Source organism: Candoia aspera, chromosome 3 (assembly GCF_035149785.1).
Source record: "Candoia aspera isolate rCanAsp1 chromosome 3, rCanAsp1.hap2, whole genome shotgun sequence".
Classification (NCBI taxonomy): domain Eukaryota; kingdom Metazoa; phylum Chordata; class Lepidosauria; order Squamata; family Boidae; genus Candoia; species Candoia aspera.
Window position 1 is genome coordinate 12,686,659 of NC_086155.1, and position 19,686 is coordinate 12,706,344.

The 19,686-nt window shown below is 40.3% G+C and overlaps 1 protein-coding gene across 2 annotated transcripts in view; it reads right to left on the bottom strand.

The window, feature by feature from the left end:
• The window catches only part of GNAS (GNAS complex locus), a 198,195-nt gene that overhangs the window by 119,894 nt on the left and 58,615 nt on the right, over positions 1-19,686 (bottom strand). The window contains exons 1-2 of one of the 2 annotated variants that reach the window (XM_063296991.1): positions 7,046-8,463; positions 3,254-3,326 (exon numbers count right to left, since the gene is read on the bottom strand). In XM_063296991.1, the coding sequence (XP_063153061.1) occupies positions 3,254-3,326; positions 7,046-7,184 (212 nt within the window). In that variant the 5' untranslated portion in view covers positions 7,185-8,463. Of the gene's footprint in view, positions 1-3,253; positions 3,327-7,045; positions 8,464-19,686 lie in introns of those variants that run through there. The other variant, XM_063296989.1, reaches the window with a different exon arrangement.

Here is a 19,686-nt window from a genome sequence, read left to right on the forward strand (position 1 = left end):
GAGATGGCACAGCTGCTTATTTAAAATTATGGTGAAAAGCACTTAAACATTAAAAAATCTGATCAGTTATGTTTTAAATTAAAAAATTCAAATCATTATGAAATAAGCAGAAGTTTAGCAAGGAATCCATCAAAAATTGTGTATATTATCTAGTCAGAAAGTCTAACAACACAATATCAGACTTAATACTTAATTCTTTGTAAAGCTAAGAAAAATAATGTAGAATGGGTAACCTTTAAATATGCTGGAACAAAGCAGATATCTTTTTGGAACACTACACGTAAACTAGGACTTAAAAATGCATTTTAGACATAATTTTGGCCAACAATTCAGCAATCAAAATCCATAATAAAGTTTATTCCCAAAACTACACTGATAGAAAACACAGTGAGATAAAATTCTTTAATGATAAACATCATACCCATGACCATTAACAAAACGTCGTAGGCGAAAAGCCATGTTAGTCTATGGTAGCCACAAATCAGGAGTCTGGTAACACTTTCTCCAACTAACAAATTTTATTAAAAGGAGAAGCCTTTGTGAGATGTATCTCTCTTCAACAGATGCGTGGAGAGGTTAAACTGATGCAGGATCTGAAAAGGGGATGATGCAAGGGGGCATAGCTTTCAAATGACAACTCTGAAATCTGTGATCAACATTTTAATCTCCCACAACACTCCACTGCAGATTTCAAAATAGCTGTTTTGGAAGAAAGAAAGCAAAATTGACCAAGAGATTGCTGAATTTACAGACATCAAAAGGTTTCAGTCTGGGTCAGAAGGTCTTAGCCAAAACAATGTGTTTTTAACATTACAAATGCTAATTGATAAGGTACTCTGTCTCATATGTACCCTGTATCTCCATAACTACCCTTTCTTCCCCCTTTATCCTCTTTTCAAACCCTACGTTATATTAAAAGACTTACGTCTTTTAACAAAATTTGTCAGAAAAGATGCTACAAGACTCCATCTTATTTTTACATAAAAACCAAAAACACATGCTAGATACATATCTTTCTTCTAAAAAGAAGGCTACATTGATTCAGGACCATCTTTTTCAACATGGGGTAACACTATGATGGAGTGTCAGCCAAACTAAAGCTACTGTCTTGTATGAACCACCAGATGGATTACTGTGACCTATGTAACCTTTACGCACATGACTTATCAATAATAGTAACAATAATAATTCATTAAGCTTGTATGCTGCCTGACTCTCAACAATTCTGGGTGGCTCACAACAATCAAACAAATTACAATAAAATCGATAAAAGATAAACGATGACAAGTGAGATGAATTGAGGGGTCTCACTCTCCCTCTTCAAAGTGCTGAGTGAAGACTCAAGGAATCCATGGTTTGTTAGGAGCAACAAAAATAAGAGTTTCCTCACTAGCAAAGATTAAATATGACAAGCCAGTTAGGACACTAAAGTAGGATACAGGTCACCCCTTCTTTGGAAGGATACAGTAGGGCAAGATGTAAAAACCTATCATAGAAATCAAGCAACTTCTCCCAAGGGGAAAACAAAACAAAACAGAACAGAAACATGGCTTGTTGGTTTGGAGAACCTAAGAAATTTCATAAAATTCCCAGCGAAAATTTTTTTTTTTCCTTCTCCATGACTCACAATTGCACTAAATTTGTTCAGCAGCAATTAGTATCTCTTCACACAACATACTAGCTTGCAATACTTTCAGGAGGGATTAAATAAATTCAAAGGTAAGTCATTTACCTTTACATTAGCCCCGCTGTCTAAACAGAACCACCATGCTCAAAAGCAATATATTATTGTATACGTTTATTGAGAGGAAAGTGAGGAGGAATTTTCAAAGAAAGTCTGCATCTCCTGGAAGTATCCTGCTGAGACAGAATCAAAATGTGGTTCCTCTGGGCTGGTAAACAGGGATCTTCCCATAATGTAACAGACATAAACTCAATCAGGAATCCAAAACTGGGATCCAAATGCCTCATTCTATTTAGCTACAGTGTTTGTGGGATTTTTGACATCTGATCCCCAATGATATGTATGTATATATGTGTGTATGTATGTATGTATTAGTGTCTTTGAGTCAGCACTGACTCCTGTTGACTGCCTGAACTAGTCCCTGCAGTTTTCTGGGCAAGGTTTTTTGGAAGTGGTTTGCCATTGCTTGCTTCCTAGGGCTGAGAGAGAATGACTGGCCCAAGGTTACCCAGCTGGCTTTGTGCCTAAGGTGGGACTAGAACTCACAGTCTGATTTGTAGCCTGGTGCCTTAACCACTACCTCAGATTGGCTCTTACATGCCATTAGAACAAATGCCTTTTGTATGTCTCCTTCCTCTCCACTGTTTTCAGTTGTAAGGTTCTCCACATTTGTCCCCACAAAGAAAATGGAAAACACCTTTAAGGTGTTCAGAATTAATGGAGCAGATAGCTGGATCCTGGCCCATGTTACCAATAATGGGATTTGGGGACACTATATGGAAAAGAAATGATGAAAGTGGAATTCTGAAGGGAAAAAAAAAGTTCTTTGAACTGACACTTTCTGAAGAAATTTCTTAGAAACATAGATTTTTCTATAAAGCATGTAATTCCAACCTAGAATACTAATTAAAAAACTGCAGTATTAACTTGAGTAGATCCCCACACACAGTTTGTTTCTAATCCCAGTTTTGCACAAATGCAAAACCTCTGAGAGGTTTCAAAGTATCTGAAGTTAGTGGCTCGGTTGCAATGTAAGGTTTAAATGCTTGTGCAAACCTGTCAATCAAATTTTGAATGTATCTTCACACTTCATATATTTGGCCCACCAGACCAAGAGACCTAAACAATATTGAGGTATTTTATCCACCTATGGAAAAGAAACTACAACTATAGAAATTCAACCATCTGAAACAGCAGACCACTACATGAAAAGTTTCCTGAAGCAAACCTCAATGTTCTATAATCAAGTATGTGGAGTTTACTTCGTGTTTACTCTTCTTTGCAAGAAAGCACTGAGAACAGCACAAAATAACGAGACACAGCAAAAGCTGGCATGTCAGCCATAATGAGGAAGAAACTGCAGCCAAAACCTTGCCTTCATAAAACCTGACAAGCTAACTTTGACGAAGTTAGCTAATGACAGTTCTCTTAAATGTATTTGTGAAATCCAATCTCCATATCCTGGATTAAATGAAACACAGGGGAGAGGGGTGAGGAGCCCACAAAATAATTCTTAAAATAAATGACACCTGCATCTTCAAATAATGTAATGAGAACAGAGATACTTACTCTGCATTAAATCCATTCACATGCAAGATCCGCATTTGTTTCACAATTGTGCTTTTACCAGATTCACCAGCACCTAGAAAGCGAAAACAAATCAGTTTCAGAAAATAATAGAGGAAATCCAGGGGGACGTGTGTGGCTGCTCCTGTTCAAGAAACAATATTCCCCAAACCTTGGTGATGCAGCACAAGCCTAAAAACTGAAAGGAAAAAAAAAAGTTGTAATTGCCACTGCAAACTGCAACTGTAACTAAAAATAAATATCAAGCTAAAGTCATGTGTCAGAGTTGAAGCTTGGAATGTTTCACTATCCATTTTTTCCAGGGTCTTTATTGAAACAGGCACAATGTAGAACTCCAATATCTTAAGAGGAAAAAGGGAGGCCATCGAAGGCAATTACCATTTCAAACCATAAAGGTAGCAAGACGAAGTTGCTGCAGTTCATACTGAGCAAGACAACTGCAAGTTTGGTCTGGAGATTCTTGACATCTTCAACCTATGCTATGGGCCAGTCAATTGCACTGAGCACCAAAGACACACAACTCCCTGCCCCCACTTCACTCCACTGTTGCGTAACAGCTTCCTTCTGTACTACATCTTCCATCTGCATTCGAAAAATGGTTTCCCCATCATCTTCACATGTTCTGCACAACCTGAAACCTCCTATTGAGCTGATTACACTCCTGGGCACCCTCTTGCTTCCTACCCTTTCTCTTTCTCCCCCGCTTCTCCCCATCTGCCCCACTCAGCCAGCACAGGGGATGGTTTCAGCCACAAAATCTGACAGAGATACCAAACACTCCAGTCATTAGTTTGCATTATTTTTAAAAAGAAGCCCCCTTTTCTTCTACAGGAGCACAGGACCTGCTTTACTAACGCAGTCCTACAGATACCCCAGTATCTTTTGGCATGGCAATTCATTTTCTGAGGTAGCTTTCCACAGCCTGAGAAAACAGAATACATTAAAGAGGGCACTGCTCACGAAAGCACTGTAGTATCTGTGGTGCCAAGCTTTCTCTTAGCACTCACTACAGCACAAGCCTCCATTTTGAGTCTCATACACAAAACTAAATTTTAGCAGCTATATATCATAGGCTATTTGGCTGCGGAAGGCTCCCGTTTTGTCCTTCTCTTTCTCTGTCTTTATCTGCTCGGCCACCCTGCCCCTAATTACCATAGCACACTATTAATGTTCTCAGCCTTCTTCAAATCCAACCGTTAAACTTCGTAATATCAAAATATAAGATTTTCACTGCCTTTTCCTTCCAGTCTTCATAAATACTGGTGAAAATCAGATTCCCCATTTCTCCCAGGCAGACAAATAATTGCATCAAGTGCTTGCCAGTCATAGAACTGTAATATGTCTTTCCTACCATGCACTAAGGGTTGTTTCCCACACCTTCCACCTAAGCATGTATAACTCTGTCTTATTATACCAGAGACCAAATTTAAAAAAAAAAAAAAATCTACCAACCTATACCTAAGCAATGACACATTTAAATTAAAACATTAACTTCAACATTGCTAATATTGATCCATAAAAGACCAAGCTGAACAGTGTTACTTTTTCTCATATAAATACAACCCATGAAACATTTGTCACTGGTAAGTCAATTAAATGTTTCTTCAGTCGAGACATTACACTAAGCACCCTAAGGTATATGAAGCTTTATGAACAAGATTGGACAAAGCTTTTTTCCCCTCATTTAATTATTCTTAGCATGTTCATAACATGCTGGACTACTAGAAGTGCCCCGCACTTGTGCTGTTCTATAGCATTTACACTTCAACAGCAAAGCTTTCTTGCTGTTAACTGTTTTGTGCAGTCATAAAACTATGGTTTTAAAACAACAAGTTACACATTTAGGCCCAGCTATATTTCAAACATAAAAGGAAGCCACATTCTAACTATGAAGAGCGTGCAAATTTTTTCTAAGCACTTTCCTTATCAGAATTACAGATTAAACAGATTGCTAACTCAACATACTTTTATGGAGGTGAATCCACTATTTTAAAAAGACTTTAATATCCAGTATGTATTCTTAAGATTGTAGCCCTAGCAATAAGGGTTGTCTGTAAAATGTATGTGCAAGGTCAACTATTTTATTCCAACTTAAGCTAAACAGGATCTTGACAAACCATTTATCATAGGAAACATTCTGTTATTTTTCTAATTGATCTTTAGTCCTTCTCCAAATTAACAATGTAAAACTCTCACACACAAACCCACAATATTCTCCTAGCACATCCTGGGATTACAGCTGATTTTCACTATTCAACCTACTCAAACTAGTATCTGCTGTAGCTAACCTGGCTTTTCTTATTTTCTTCCTCCCCAAAAATCAGTCGATTCAGAAGGAATGCTCTACCAGTGAACACTACCATGTTTAGATAAAATACATGTCAGAAAACAGTGTGCTATTCACTATTTTTACTTGGGATCTTCAGATAAAACTGTAGAAAGGCCTGTGCAAAATACATCCAAGTAGGCCACCATCTGATATCAAAACCGACATATGCTAAAACTGCAGCTCACTGCACAGACTTATTCCCAGTCCGATTTCCAACAAGAGACAAAGAGAAGAACACACTCCAAACACAATATTAAAATTAAACCAGATCTTAGCTTTTTAGCCCCCTCTTCCCATTATATCTCCAAAGAAGTATCATTATTTTTCTCTCTCCAGCTCACCAACGTACTGCAAAATCCAACAGACTTCCTGCAAGGATTCAGTGTGCCATCTTCAGCAGAGTGAGGCCAGATTCTCTTTATATCCTCTATTTCCATCTACTATATTCACTTCAGTCCCCACCAACAGACTGTTGGCATCAACTACCTTAACGGAAGTGCCATTTATTCTGTTGCATCCCCAAAGCGAACCACGTCAATATCAGTAAGAATATTTTCCTTATATTAAAGTGACTTTCCCCTTAAATCATACCAACTCAGACTGTCCACTCAGACTGTAACAGCTGCCAGAATCATGGCTTGAAAAGAGGGGTGCCGATTTGCCCACCCTTATCGCCCTGCAGAAGCTCACAACAAGTGGGAGAAGCGAAGGGCAGAGGTAGAATGAAGCAATCTTTTATTTATTAACCAACTTTGGGAGCAAGGAAGTCCCAAACCAAAAAGGCTAAGCGGACATGGATTTTCTGTAACTCTTGTGCGTTTTCAAAAGAGGAGAAGGATGGGTTCTCACGGGGAGAAGGAAACAGAGTGCAATTTTAATAATTACATGATAATAATAATGTGTCATCGGTGGAATTTTCTGGCAGGGAAACGACCAGACCACCTCTTCCACCTTAGGCCCATGAAAAGCATAATTTCGAAAAGGAAGGGCAGAAAGAGCCGGCCTGAACTTGCCAGGAGACCTTCCCAGCTCCCTGCACTTCAGTTCCCCCAGGGGTCACCCCCTAGGAGCCCCTCCTCTTGAAGTCCAAGCTGCAGGATGAGGAGCTCACCGGGGAGGGCCAAGGCCTACTTCTTCCCAGCCCCCCAGCCCCACCCCCTCGCATTTCCCCCCCTCTTCCTGACATCCCAGACTCTTCCTTACTCCCGGAGATGTCAAGCCGGGGCCGCCTGCCTGGGAAAAGGGCAGCAAGCAAAAGCCCTTCACCGCCCCGTCCTCTTCCTGGCACGGGGCCCGTTCCACTAGAAGCGGCGGGCGAACCATCCAGCCAGCAGGGCCCCACCTCTCCTGCCTGGTCCCCGCCACCCAGCCCACCCGTCCCCCGGGCCGGAGGAGGGGGGGGGCTCGGCTCTCCCTTCCCGCCCCCGCCGCCCGCGCGCCCTTACCCAGCAAGAGGAGCCTGTGCGTGGCCCTATAGACCTGTTTGTCCTTCTGCAGCTGCTTCTCGATCTTCTTGTTGGCCTCTCGCTGCGCCTTCTCCTCGTTGCGCTGATCCTCAGTCTTGCTGTTCCCTAAACAGCCCATCTTGGGGGGTGCAATGAAGGGGGAGGGGGAGGTTGGGGAGGGGGAGAAGGAGGGGAGCAGGAAGCGATCGGGGGTCGCTGGAGAGGAGGCGGCGTTGAGTCTCCTTCCCCCCTTTCAATATTATTCTTTTACGCACAGCTGTCGCTACCCAAAGACATGGAGAGCCCGGAGCCTACTACGAGGTGGGGGCTGGGGAAGGGGGGGGAGCGATGACTTTGCTACTGCTCAAGCCGGGCCTCCACCTCCTTCTCCCCCACGCCGCCACCAGATCCGCTCGCAATGCAGTTTTTTTTCCCCCCAATTAAAAAAAGCGCGCACACACACACAAAAGGGGGGGAGAAAATTAGGGAGGGAGAGCAGGGAACGGAGGGGGGTCGGCAGCCACCCGAAGGGGGAAGGCTCACGGGTTAAAAATCGGCTGCCCTTTTCCTCCTCCTCTCCCCAAACCCCGCAGTGAGAGCCACTACCAAATCTGGGTGGGTTTTTCTTTAAATATCTCCAGCTTCCACGCCACCTCCGCCGGCGGTGGGGGAACAGAATAAAAGCAAAATAGTCTCTTTCTTTCTTCCTTCTTCCTTTACATATAATCCTTCAGAATCGAGGCAGCAGCAAGCTCCAGAAAGCCGGGGGGGGGAGAGACCCTCCCAACTCCGGGCCACCGAGCCTCTAGCAATGTCTGTCCTCCTTCGCCGGCCTTTTTTGCCTGGAATTGCCCGTTTTCTCTCCGTCTCCTTCACGCGACTTCCCGTTCCAAGGCGCCGCTTGTGAAGGGGGTGAAGCGCCCGAAAGGGTCACCGCTAACCTTTCCGCCGCGGCGGCGGCTGGCAGGCAAAGGCGAGTCCCGCGTTCCGGGCTGGGCTGATTTTCCTCCTTCTCTCCAGCCTGCGATGCGGCGGCGGCGGCGCGTCTTCCTCCCCTAATGGTGGTTGTACAAATCCGAGGCCCTCTCCTTCTCCTCCTCGCCCTTTTGCTTATTCACATTCGGCTTCCAGGCTGCTCGATCCGCTCTCGCCTCTCCGGCAAATGCGGGGAGACGAGGGGTAAAGGGGACGTGGGGGGAGGAGGAGGAAAAAGAGGCAGCAGAGAGGAAAACGCAGTGTGGGTCTCCTCCCCCAAACAAAAATAACTCTCCTATGGGGAGCTTTCCTTCCGCGCGCCCCCCCTCGCTCCCTATTTAATTTTCCTTCCTCTTTCCTGCATTTCCCCACGATGGAGGACGAGGGGGGCGACTGTAATATGAAAATCGGGCGAGGAAGGGGAGCGCGAGAGGGAGCCACGGGGTGGGGCAAGCCTCGGCTCACAGTGAACCATGGGAACTCAATCATTCACATGATACCCAAACGTCAGGAGTTAACTGACTAGAGGCGCCCTCTTCAAACGCCCGCAGGGAAAGGCAGCAGGGGGACGGGCGGCTGCTGCACGTGTTTGATTGCCTGCTCCGTCCTATCTTGACCCGCCCAGGTGGGGGGGTTGTTTTTTATTATTAAGCCAGTTAGGGATGAGGGGGATGAGGGGGACGGGGGGGGGGTGTCTCTTTTTCATTTTATTTTTGCTTTTGGAAAACGCTTGCAGTGTCGCTTTCGAGCGTAACTTTCCTCGGACCGCTTGGAGAAGATAAGACTTGTGCGCCACGCGCATTCCCGCTCCCCCACCCCGAAAGTGGAGGGGCGCAGATGGAGCCCCCCCAAAAGGAGGAATCCTGGTGCTTGTTGGAAAGTCTTCGGGAATGAAGGGAGAGGCTTGAGCCAAACGCCGGGGATCCTGGCAATTAAAGCCAATGAGCAGCCGTCCTTAAAGGGGAAAGGGTGATTTAGGGATCCTGGCTAGGATAGGAAGACCTGCCGCCCTGTAGCCCGACTCTGACTGGAGGGAGAGCCCGAAGCCGGGGGCGGGGGGGAAGTACCCGCTAATTCTGGGGGAAGAATTATGATGAGGCAGTCGCCTCTGGATTGATCCAGTATAGCTATTATTCCAACCATATAAATTAGGATCCTGTCTGCATTAAGCCCTTGGCTCGGGGGAATAAACCTGCTCCTTTGCATCTTTGGAGGCTAAGCAGCATCTCAATCTTGTTCCTTTAATTATGCATCTTCATGTTGCATATACAGGATCTTCCCCATGTTTGCACATTATTATGTTAAATTAATATTCTGCCTGTCCTCCAACAGTTCAAGGCAAGGTTTTATGTTTGCTTTTTTACTATTTAATCAATTTATAAGCTGCTTCAATCACAGCTGCAACTCTATGTGCTTAAAGAATATAGATCATTAGGATTAAAACAAGGCGAGGTGGATCAAAAAATAAAATGGCTAGTACCCATATTGCAGAAATTGCAAAACCTGTTACAAAAGTGTAAATCGAAAGTGGTCACAAACCACCCTGTCCCTGGGTGTGCTGAAAAAGCCAAATCTTCAAGATGTTCTGAAAACACATGGTTGTGAAGTCATGGCTTGTTGAATGAGCCACCATTGTGCTGGTTAATACAGCATATTAAGCCCAATTGAACAAATTACTTTAGGATTTAGTTCATACACAATCCTAGTTATACTAAAAGCAGTCATACAGTATTTTGTTAAACACATTTCATGTATCATCTTGTAAAAGCTGGTTTCCTCATATTTATTATCAGTACAGTATTGTTAAAACATTGGGAACAGAAAATCCATCGTGATCAACTGGATCTGGAAATTTCCCAGTAGATTCTGCTGCCCATGCCTGTTTTCATGCTGATTGGGGCCTCTTCTTCTAATACAGTTTTAGTTTAGGTTACCTTCACCTCTATTCAGCCCTTTTGTCTTCCCAGGTCCATCCAGCCCCATTCAATGCTGAGTTAAGTCTGAGTACAACTGAGCTTAATCCCAGGTGAATATAGAATTACATCTAAAATGTTAAGTTAACATTAAGAACTAGTTCTAAAAATCAGTTCAAGCCTATCTAGTGGATAAGGAACTTAAATTGGACAAGAGAACTATAAAGTCAGATGGTCATGAACCCATCTTGCTCTACTATTAGCTTATGATATTATTTCAAAAGCAGCTACATATATCCCAGGCCACAAATGTGACCCTAAAGTGCAGTCCCAAAAAAGGGCAGCAAAAATTAAGGCAAAATGTAGGGAAAAACAAAACCAGGGGGGAGTATTATATAGCTTTCATTCTGTGATGCAAGAGCATCAGAAAAAAATCCTGTATTTTAGCAGCAATGGTCACATTTGGAATTTTCAGAAAAATGTTGGAAGTGCTGCCACAAAATGGCTCTCATGGGGAAAATGTCCATTAACGAAATGGCTATTGTGATGAGCCTAGCTAGTACAAAATGTCAAATTTAGAATAATAAAATATATAACTATTGCTGGTAAGAGCTTTAAAATAATATGGTGGAACCTTTTCTTATTTTTATAATGCACTTTAGTTTCCAAGTTTTGTTCAAAGTGCTTCAAGAGTTTAATCCTTTCTGAATTAGATACGATACCTTTCCCTATTAGATATAGGATCCTGGTAAGAAAGAAGAATATTGTTGAATTCATTGGAAACAGCCATAGTGTTATTAAATCTAAATATAAATGAAGAATTACCAAGGAGTCCAACACAATCACATTTGACCTAAAACGTATCTAAATATGGAGATACTAGCCTCCTAGATAGTAAAGGAATGGGCCTTATTTTCAACTTATAAAAGAATGAGGAAATTAGAAAAAACAACAACATAAAGCTGCATAAACGAGTACACACTGTGCAGCAGGGTATAGAGAAGGACTGAGGGCAAATTGCTAATTACAGTAAGATCAGTACTAATCTGTCAGTCAGAATTGGAAACCACGAAGGATGAGTTTAAAGCAAGGATCCTAGAAGAAGGGTAAGAAAATTATAAAGAATCTGAATTATTTACGTCAGTTTTCCTTGCAGAGAATGTAGAATAATGATTTGTGCCTAAATTGATATTTTGAGAAATAGAGTTTGAGGAACTGAGGCAAATCGTGGTGAAGAGAGAGAAAGTTTTAGAACTTCTTGGAAAATGGAAAGTAAATCAGGGTCCTGAAGGCAGTCATCCAAGGGTCCTTAACAGAAATACATCTTTAAGATCTGCCTCAGTACTAGAGGACTAGAAAGGAATCTGTGTTGGTTCTAGGAAACTGCCCAGGCTAGCTTAAAACCTATTCTGAGTAATTATTGAAGATAAAATAAACATTCTTGCTGAAGAAGAATTAATGTGACTTCCTCAAAGTGACACCTTCTCTCATTGATGTATATACTTAGAATGCCTACGTACCAATCAGATAAAGATGAAATGGCAGATATGGTTTATTTAGAATTTTGACAGTCTCACCAAAAACTCCTGAGCAAACTTAACAGTAATGAGATGAGAAAGGAAATCACATTATAGATTGGTAACTGATTAAAGACTAGGAAGCAAAGAATAGAAATAGATAGGGATATAAACGGAGGTGCCTCCACCTTTTCCAGACATGCGAGTCACAGTGAGAAGTACAATAGCCTAATTTATTGATCACACCATATTACTGAAACCCATAATTGTAAACCATGGTTTACAATGTACCATGTCAGATATAATGCCAAGGTAGAAACCATTGTTTATAAAACAGCAACTTAAGTCACACATTGTGTTAAGCTATGAACCATAATCAGGAGAGGAATTATGTTAATGTAGGGTAAATGTGTTGTATAAAATGCTCCTTAAGATTTAAATGAAGGCACTAGTTTGAATACCATTTCTTCTATTGCAGAGAAAATTCAGATGAGAAGATGTGTTTTGCAGAAAAGGAAACTGCAAGGTAGACTTTGAAATATATACTGACAACTGATTCATTGTTAGGAAAAATGGTTGCTGTAACATGTGATGGCTAAGTGTCAGATCTGAATTAACTTTGTGTTGAAATTATCATGACAGATTTTGCACCTGCCACAGGTGCAGGACAAAACTATTCCAGTAAATCTCTATGCTTGAATTTCCTGACATTGAATAAAGGTGCATAATTAAACAGCAGTACACAATTTCAGAAGATATTTTAACACTGATGTGGGTACCCCCTTTGTACATGAAGTACAACGATGGTGGTATTTTTCCAAAATGCATTTGCTACTCAGAAGATAAATGGCAAATACTACAGGGTAATATCTGCTGTGTTTACAACATGAGCCTGATAAATACCTTGTACATGGAAGAAGCAAGAGGTGCTAAAAAACAATGTTATTTTCAATCCTCTTTTTTTCTTTTTTGGTCTACAAATGTGCATAGGTCCAAACATGGAGAGGCTTCTTCCTGCCCAGTTGATATTGGTTCCTTTAAAAAAAAAAAAAGTAAAAAATCGTTTGGGGAAAAGCAAGTGCTGAGGAGCTCTGTCCCTCCTATCCCCTTGCACCATCATCCATTTTCTAGTCAGTTTCACCAACCATCTTAATCCCTTCCAATCCCTTTCCATCTCTTATACTCAATTTCACCATACAAATATCAAACTCAGTAGTTTTTCTGACTATACCTGAGAGATTCTGATTGTGTTGCCACTTCGAAACTCACTGATTTTGCATTTGTATTTTTAATATTTAAAATCAGGCTCCTGATTGGGCGGCCTTATAAATCTAATAAATTGTATTGTATTGTATTATTTATTGCTTACATTTATATGGCCACCCATCTCACACAGTGACTCTGGGTGGTGTACAACACTGAGATAAAAACAGTGAATAAATAAAAATCATTATAAAAAGATAAGATGATTATTAAAAAATAATATCACAAAATCTAAAATATTCCAACCCCATGGAGAGAGCAAGAATGTCAATCGCAGTGGAACCATCTAAGAATGTCTTCTGTTCCCGAAGACCCCTAGGTCTCACAACATAACTAGGTCTTGAGGGACTTCCTAAAATAACAGGGAAGAAGCAAGCCTAATTTCAGTGGAGAGAATGTTCCACAAGGAATTATTCTTAATTATTCAGAGGTGCAGTTGTTGGGGGAAAAAATCACAAGATCAGAGAAAATCTGCGCAAGCCAGGGAGGGGTGTGTGGAGTGGAGACACACATACATATTTCTGAAGAAAAACAGATCTTGATGCATTAAGTGTTCCATGAGGATGTCAACTGATGCTGCTAACCAGATGTAAGATCTGCCATAGCTCTTTTAGAACCATATCCAATGTCAGTCTGAAAAAGGACTTCATTCAGCAACACCATATGAGATGTTGTGCCTGAATATACCAGGATAGTAGCTAGTCTGCTATTTAATGAAGAAAGCACCTTGAAGTTTTTACATACATGAATAATAAAGTAATATTTTAACACCAATAGAAAGAGACATTTTGATTTTCTGATTTTAAGCATCAGTCTTTTGGGTTCTCCTGAGCTCAGAGCTCAGCACCAAAATTCCTTGTAGTAAGGGTGCAGTTTCTTAGAAGTAAATCTCTCTTGTAAGCCTATGGGTAGAAAGAGGCTGAAATTCAGGTTCCATCTTCTTTCTCAATTATCTCAATTTAAAGAATTCTTCTGACTATTAACAAACATGAATCAATTATAATAGCAATTCTTGTTTTTTTCTCCCCCAATCTCATCAGCTCAATGTCAGCTAAGAAATTGGACTTCTAGCTTGTTAAAGCACACATGCTAGAATTTATCCCATGTAAATAGAGGAGCATTAGATAGAGAAAAACAATGCAACTATTTTTATATCTGAAATGCCTTTTGTCAAAATAAAACAGGCATAGTGAGTTACAGTGATATATCCCAGATGAGGACCTGTCACTATGTCTAGCTCTGGAGTTAGCAAATAGATGCTAAAATGTTATTTTAGGAACAGCTCTCCCTCATCTTTTTTTAGGATAGCATTAACTAGAATATATGTGTGTGCCAGAATTTGACAGAGCTCATATTAGATTATGTATATATATGCTGGCATCCGTATGTGAATGCTGAATGAGCCAAGATTAATTTTGCCAGTTTCTAAAAAGTCAGAGATACACAACTGAATTTTGACAGCCATTTAAATGAGGCTGAGTACATTCACCAGTGTTCCTCTGAAAATAAGAGACACAGAATTAATCTGGTCTGTTCAATGCCCATCAAATTTGGGGCACTGACAGCAATATAATCTATTTTGTGTCAACACTAGAAGAGTAAAGATGCAAATATTTAAAGGGAAAAAAAAGGTATTAGTCCAAAATGGATATCCAAATAAATTAATTTGCAAGTATAATAAATATGTGCTAGTTGGGGGGAAAAAGGTAGAATAGCCAGAATAATTGATAACTGAGCAACATTTTTCTTTAGCCACAGTTTTACCAATGTTGCTGCCATGATGTGTCAAATGCAAATATGAACCATTGGGATGTGGTTGGGTGGAGGACAGAGTATTGCAAAGAAGAATATGATCCTTTCTCTGGTCCTCCAATCTCCTAGCCAAACTTTTGCCAAGATCCAGTCTGGTCTTGACCCAGAGGGATATGAGGAAGAATAAGAACCTGTGATTTCCAATGTAACTGGAGAACCTGTTATTCCAGTATAGCAGCATTTCAGCCATCTGGAAGGATGTCTTTCTTAGGACAAACTAGGTTCCATATATGGTCATTGGGATTGGGGCAGACTAAATACAGCATAAATAAGTAAATAAAGGACTCCTTTCTCTTGACCTTCAATTCTTACTCTTTAGTCCCAAAAATTAAAGAGGCATCAAACAAGGTCCGCATAGTTAAAGCAATGGTATTCCCAGTAGTAACATATGGCTGTGAGAGCTGGACCATAAGGAAGGCTGAGAGAAGGAAGATAGTTGCTTTGGAACTGTGGTGTTGGAGGAAAATTCTGAGAGTGCCTTGGACTGCAAGAAGATCAAACCAGTCCATCCTCCAGGAAATAAAGCCAGACTGCTCACTTGAGGGAATGATATTAAAGGCAAAACTGAAATACTTTGGCCACATAATGAGAAGACAGGACACCCTGGAGAAGATGCTGATGCTAGGGAGAGTGGAGGGCAAAAGGAAGAGGGGCTGACCAAGGGCAAGGTGGATGGATGATATTCTAGAGGTGACGAACTCGTCCCTGGGGGAGCTGGGGGTGTTGACGACCGACAGGAAGCTCTAGCGTGGGCTGGTCCATGAAGTCACGAAGAGTCGGAAGCAACTAAACGAATAAACAACAACAAACAAGGCAAGAATCTTTATTTCCTTCTGAATGCATACTCCAAGTGATGTATGTAACACTTCCTGCATTTTTTTCCACAACAGCCTTGTGGGGTAGATTAGGGACAAGGTCAAGTTTTATTACTATATTTTGATATACACTGAGAATGAAAGTAAATTTTCCCAATGATTAAAAAAAAGCACAAAGAGAATGTGCAGTAGAGGTACTGAGATTTCTACCAACTTGAAAATCCCACGGTTCTTATTTATTTACTTTAAAAAATCTGTCTGAAAATAGCCAATGAAAATATATAAATTCCATAAAGTCTGAATGAAAAAGAAGCTCAAAACATGTAGCATGCAACTTTCCTGGCAAATACAATACACATAAACACACACACAGAGGATTTAGCAGGAGTATGTGCACAAGCACACGCATACAATATTCCAGGTTATTCACTGGTTAGATCTGTTTTAATTTGCCTTTCAGTATCAATATTAGTTTTGTTTAATCTGTTGGCTATTTCAGACTAAAGCTTATTATGAACTTTCAACTAACTACTGCTATGCTGGTTAGAGAGGACTGTACTTTTTAATTCCTTCATGACTTACTATGTTTGATAATGCTTACCCTGTGTTTTTGAAGGACTGTTTTCATGACTTCAGTCCACACAGAGGCTAGTCTCCAAATGAGACCCTTCAATTCTCTGCAAGTGGGAACCAGTTTATAGACCCAAAAGCCCTTCTCTGCAAATAGCAAAATTCAGACTTAAAATGTGTATGTATACGGCCAGAGTTCCAACTCTCAGTCAAATTCTGCAAGAGCTTTACTTTCCCATTTACAACAGCTTATATGACCAGAATCCTACTGATGATTCCTATATATACTGTATATATCTAACAGTGATAATATGGGAGAAGCAATAGGTAACTTGGGGCCTTCCTGATATTTAAGAGCACAACTTCCCTCAGCTCTAGCCAACATCAAGCTGAGATATAATTTGGTTTGATTTAGGCTTAATATGTTTTACTCCAGTCATTTTGTAGAGCATGTCTTAATCCAATATATGAACCCAGCCAACTGTAAGGTAAATAAACCCAGCCATACAGTATTAGTATTATTTGCTGTTTAATTTATTTTAATTTTAGGCTAGTTTTGTATCTGGTCTACCACCTGGAGTTTAGGTGCTTTCTTCAAAATAAGAGAAAATACATGGGCTGTTTTAGGCCAGACCCAATTATATATAACCTGGTGGAGTGTATTTAGGGTCTCCTCAAAAGCAGAATAGCATCTTGCTTCATTTTGTTCCCAATAAGTATGGACTGCAGCTTCTCATAATTTAAAAAAAAAAGGGTACACATGACACTGAACCATCAATTAGTCAAATTAGCTGAGTTAAAAGATAGCAGTTAACTAGCCAGTCATATTTTAGGGTGCAGAAAACATACTGAACAACAATCAAACAATGTGTAAACCCATCTTAAACATACCAACAGGCAATCCTCGTTTAATGACCATTCATCTAGTGATGGTTCAGACTTATAACGGTGGTGAAAAAACTTATTTTTTTTAATTGGTCCTCACACAACTGTCGCAGCATCCCTGCAATCACTTGAGCATGATTTGGGTGCTTGGCAACTGGTTCGCATTTATGACCATAGCAGTGTCCCATGGTCACATGGTCACCATTTTCAACCTTCCCAGCTGGCTTCTGGCAAGCAAAATCAATGGGGAACCAAGTGATCCACTTAATGACCACATGGTTCGCTTAACACCCACAGTGATTTGCTTAATAGCTGCCACAAAAAAGATCGTAAAATCGGGTCAGATTTGCTTAATGACCACTTTCTGGTGTCAATTGTGTATACCTGTATTTAAGAGCAAGGAACAGATTTTCTCCAGGTGATAACTGATTAATTAAATGTTGTATTCTTTCCTTATAACTGACTGCATCATACTTGCATTCTAGGTTTCATTCCAAGGAGAAGTGATTAGCATTCAGTCTCAATATTCAATGAAATACTGGCTGGATTCACATAACCCACTCAATAAGCATATAGGGTTTTAGTTTAGAATTAGCCTGTTGTGTGAGCCCAACAAACCATGGCTTATGTAAATGCAGCTGAGTCAAGATTTGAATGCAAGTCTTCAGCTGCAAACCCAATGGCTACCCACCTTCTATTTTTTAAGAACCCACTGGAATTCTTTCCAGGCTAAGCATATTTCCTTCAATACTTTTATTGCTATACTTTCAACAATTACATACTGGCTTTAATATAATTTCTAGATTAGCCCAAAGTACCAAGTTCAGGCAGCAAAAGTATAAAATGTTTCTTCTAAGAATGGGATTTGCTAAAATCCATGCCTGAGTAACATCTGGAAGTTTTGTTACCCTACTTCTGTGGGTCTCTCTTCGGCTTCAGGATTAAGCTGGAACAGGGTGGAAATTGGTTAGATTCTGTTTTTCCTTGAGTCTGTTTGTTTTTGTTACTCTTTCCAAGCCACTAGGATAGGGCAGAATAACATTTAGGATTTTAAAATTACATCATTTATATATAATGCTTATGGAAGGACTGTTTTAAATGATTTTGAGCTAGCAGAGATGTGGAAAATGTATGTGGGATTTGGTTATCCACACTCTCACAGGGATGATTTATGTACATAGGCAGGATTGTTTAAAAAAAGGAAAAAAGAGAGAAAGTATAATAAAAGCTCAAGTACTGAACAATATTAATTCTGCAACCAATCTTATAACAACTTAGCTGGTAATAACCCCCTCAGCTTGAGAAGACCTTCTTCTGAGAAGTCTCAAACATATATTTGCTAATTAAGGACATTGTTGCAATAAAACTACAAGCATAGTTTGCATCCCATCAACACAGAAGTGTATGGAAATTGGAAACAGCACTTGTGCAATGGTATTACACTTTTCAGCTAGTTGAGGATATAAAAACAGACTTTTTAAGATGATGCCACAAACATACAGTGCAAGCCAGATAGTATTTCATTAAACAGTACAAGCAAGGGAAAAAAATCTTCGCAGCTAGAGTCAGAGGCAAATTGTAGACTTTATATAAGTGCATATGTATGTGAACAAGTGAGAAAAAAAATCCTACATCAGTCTAGCCACTCCTATGCATCTGATGAAATGTTCTGTCGCTCACAAAAGCCTATTCCTTTAATAATAAAACATGTTACTCTGAAAAGATGCTACCAGGCTCCTCCTGATTTTTAGCTACCATAGACTAACACAGCTTTCCTACAATGTTTAAGGGTACATATTACTGTTACTTTTTTCAACCTTTTACAATGCATAATAACTAGAGGTGCATGGAAGCTGAGAATTTAGTTGCATTTGATCTCCAGAGCCCTCAAATGTGACGGAAGATAAAAATTGATAAATATGTATGATTGAGGGTGCTCACATTCATTATAAACTGAATGTAAATGCAGATTAAATAAAATACATTTCCTGGCCCAGTTGCTTTTTTGGACTGTGCGTAAGATAAAAATTGATAAATATGTATGATTGAGGGTGCTCACATTCATTATAAGCTGAATGTAAATGCAGATTAAATAAAATACATTTCCTGGCCCAGTTACTTTTTTGGACTGTGCATCCTCACCTCGTCCCAGCTCCTGCTCACCTAGCAGTTTGAAAACATGCAAATGTGAGTAGATCAATAGGTACCGCTTCGGCGGGAAGGTAACAGCTTTCCGTGTCGTCATGCTGGCCACATGACCCGGAAGTGTCTATGACAACGCCGGCTCTAAGGCTTAGAAACGGAGATGAGCACCGCCCCCTAGAGTCGGACACGACTGGACTTTACGTCAAGGGAAACCTTTACCTTTACCTAAACAAAAGGATTTTTTTCTTTTCACTTATATTCCTAAAGTACAATCCATTTAACTTTTTACAAGACTTAAATGAAAAAAACTACAGAGAAAATGACTTCCCCCAATAGAAAGGACTTAAGTGAAAAGATGTAGGGAAACAAGGGATGGGATTGCCCCCTCCCCCATACTTGTATGTTTGCAATCCAATTTGACAAGAAAGGAACTTGGTGGATCTTTCTAGCCTTGTATTGTCCTAACACTTTAGTGGCATTGCAAAGTTTTCCAGATTGTTCTCTTGAACAATCTTGGCTGCATTCAATTTTTTATTCCTTCACCTCTTTCAAGGCACCCAGTAACCAACAGATTCAACAGAAGCATGCACTATACATTAGAAAAAAGAAGAAAAAAAACCTATGTAAAACATTTGTTTTCTCTGCAGTTTTTTCATTGTGGAGCAACCACCTTTCTCTATAGAATTTTAAGATCATTCAGAAATTTCTTTTCCTGATGTCCCTTCTGATTATTTTCTTTTCAATTA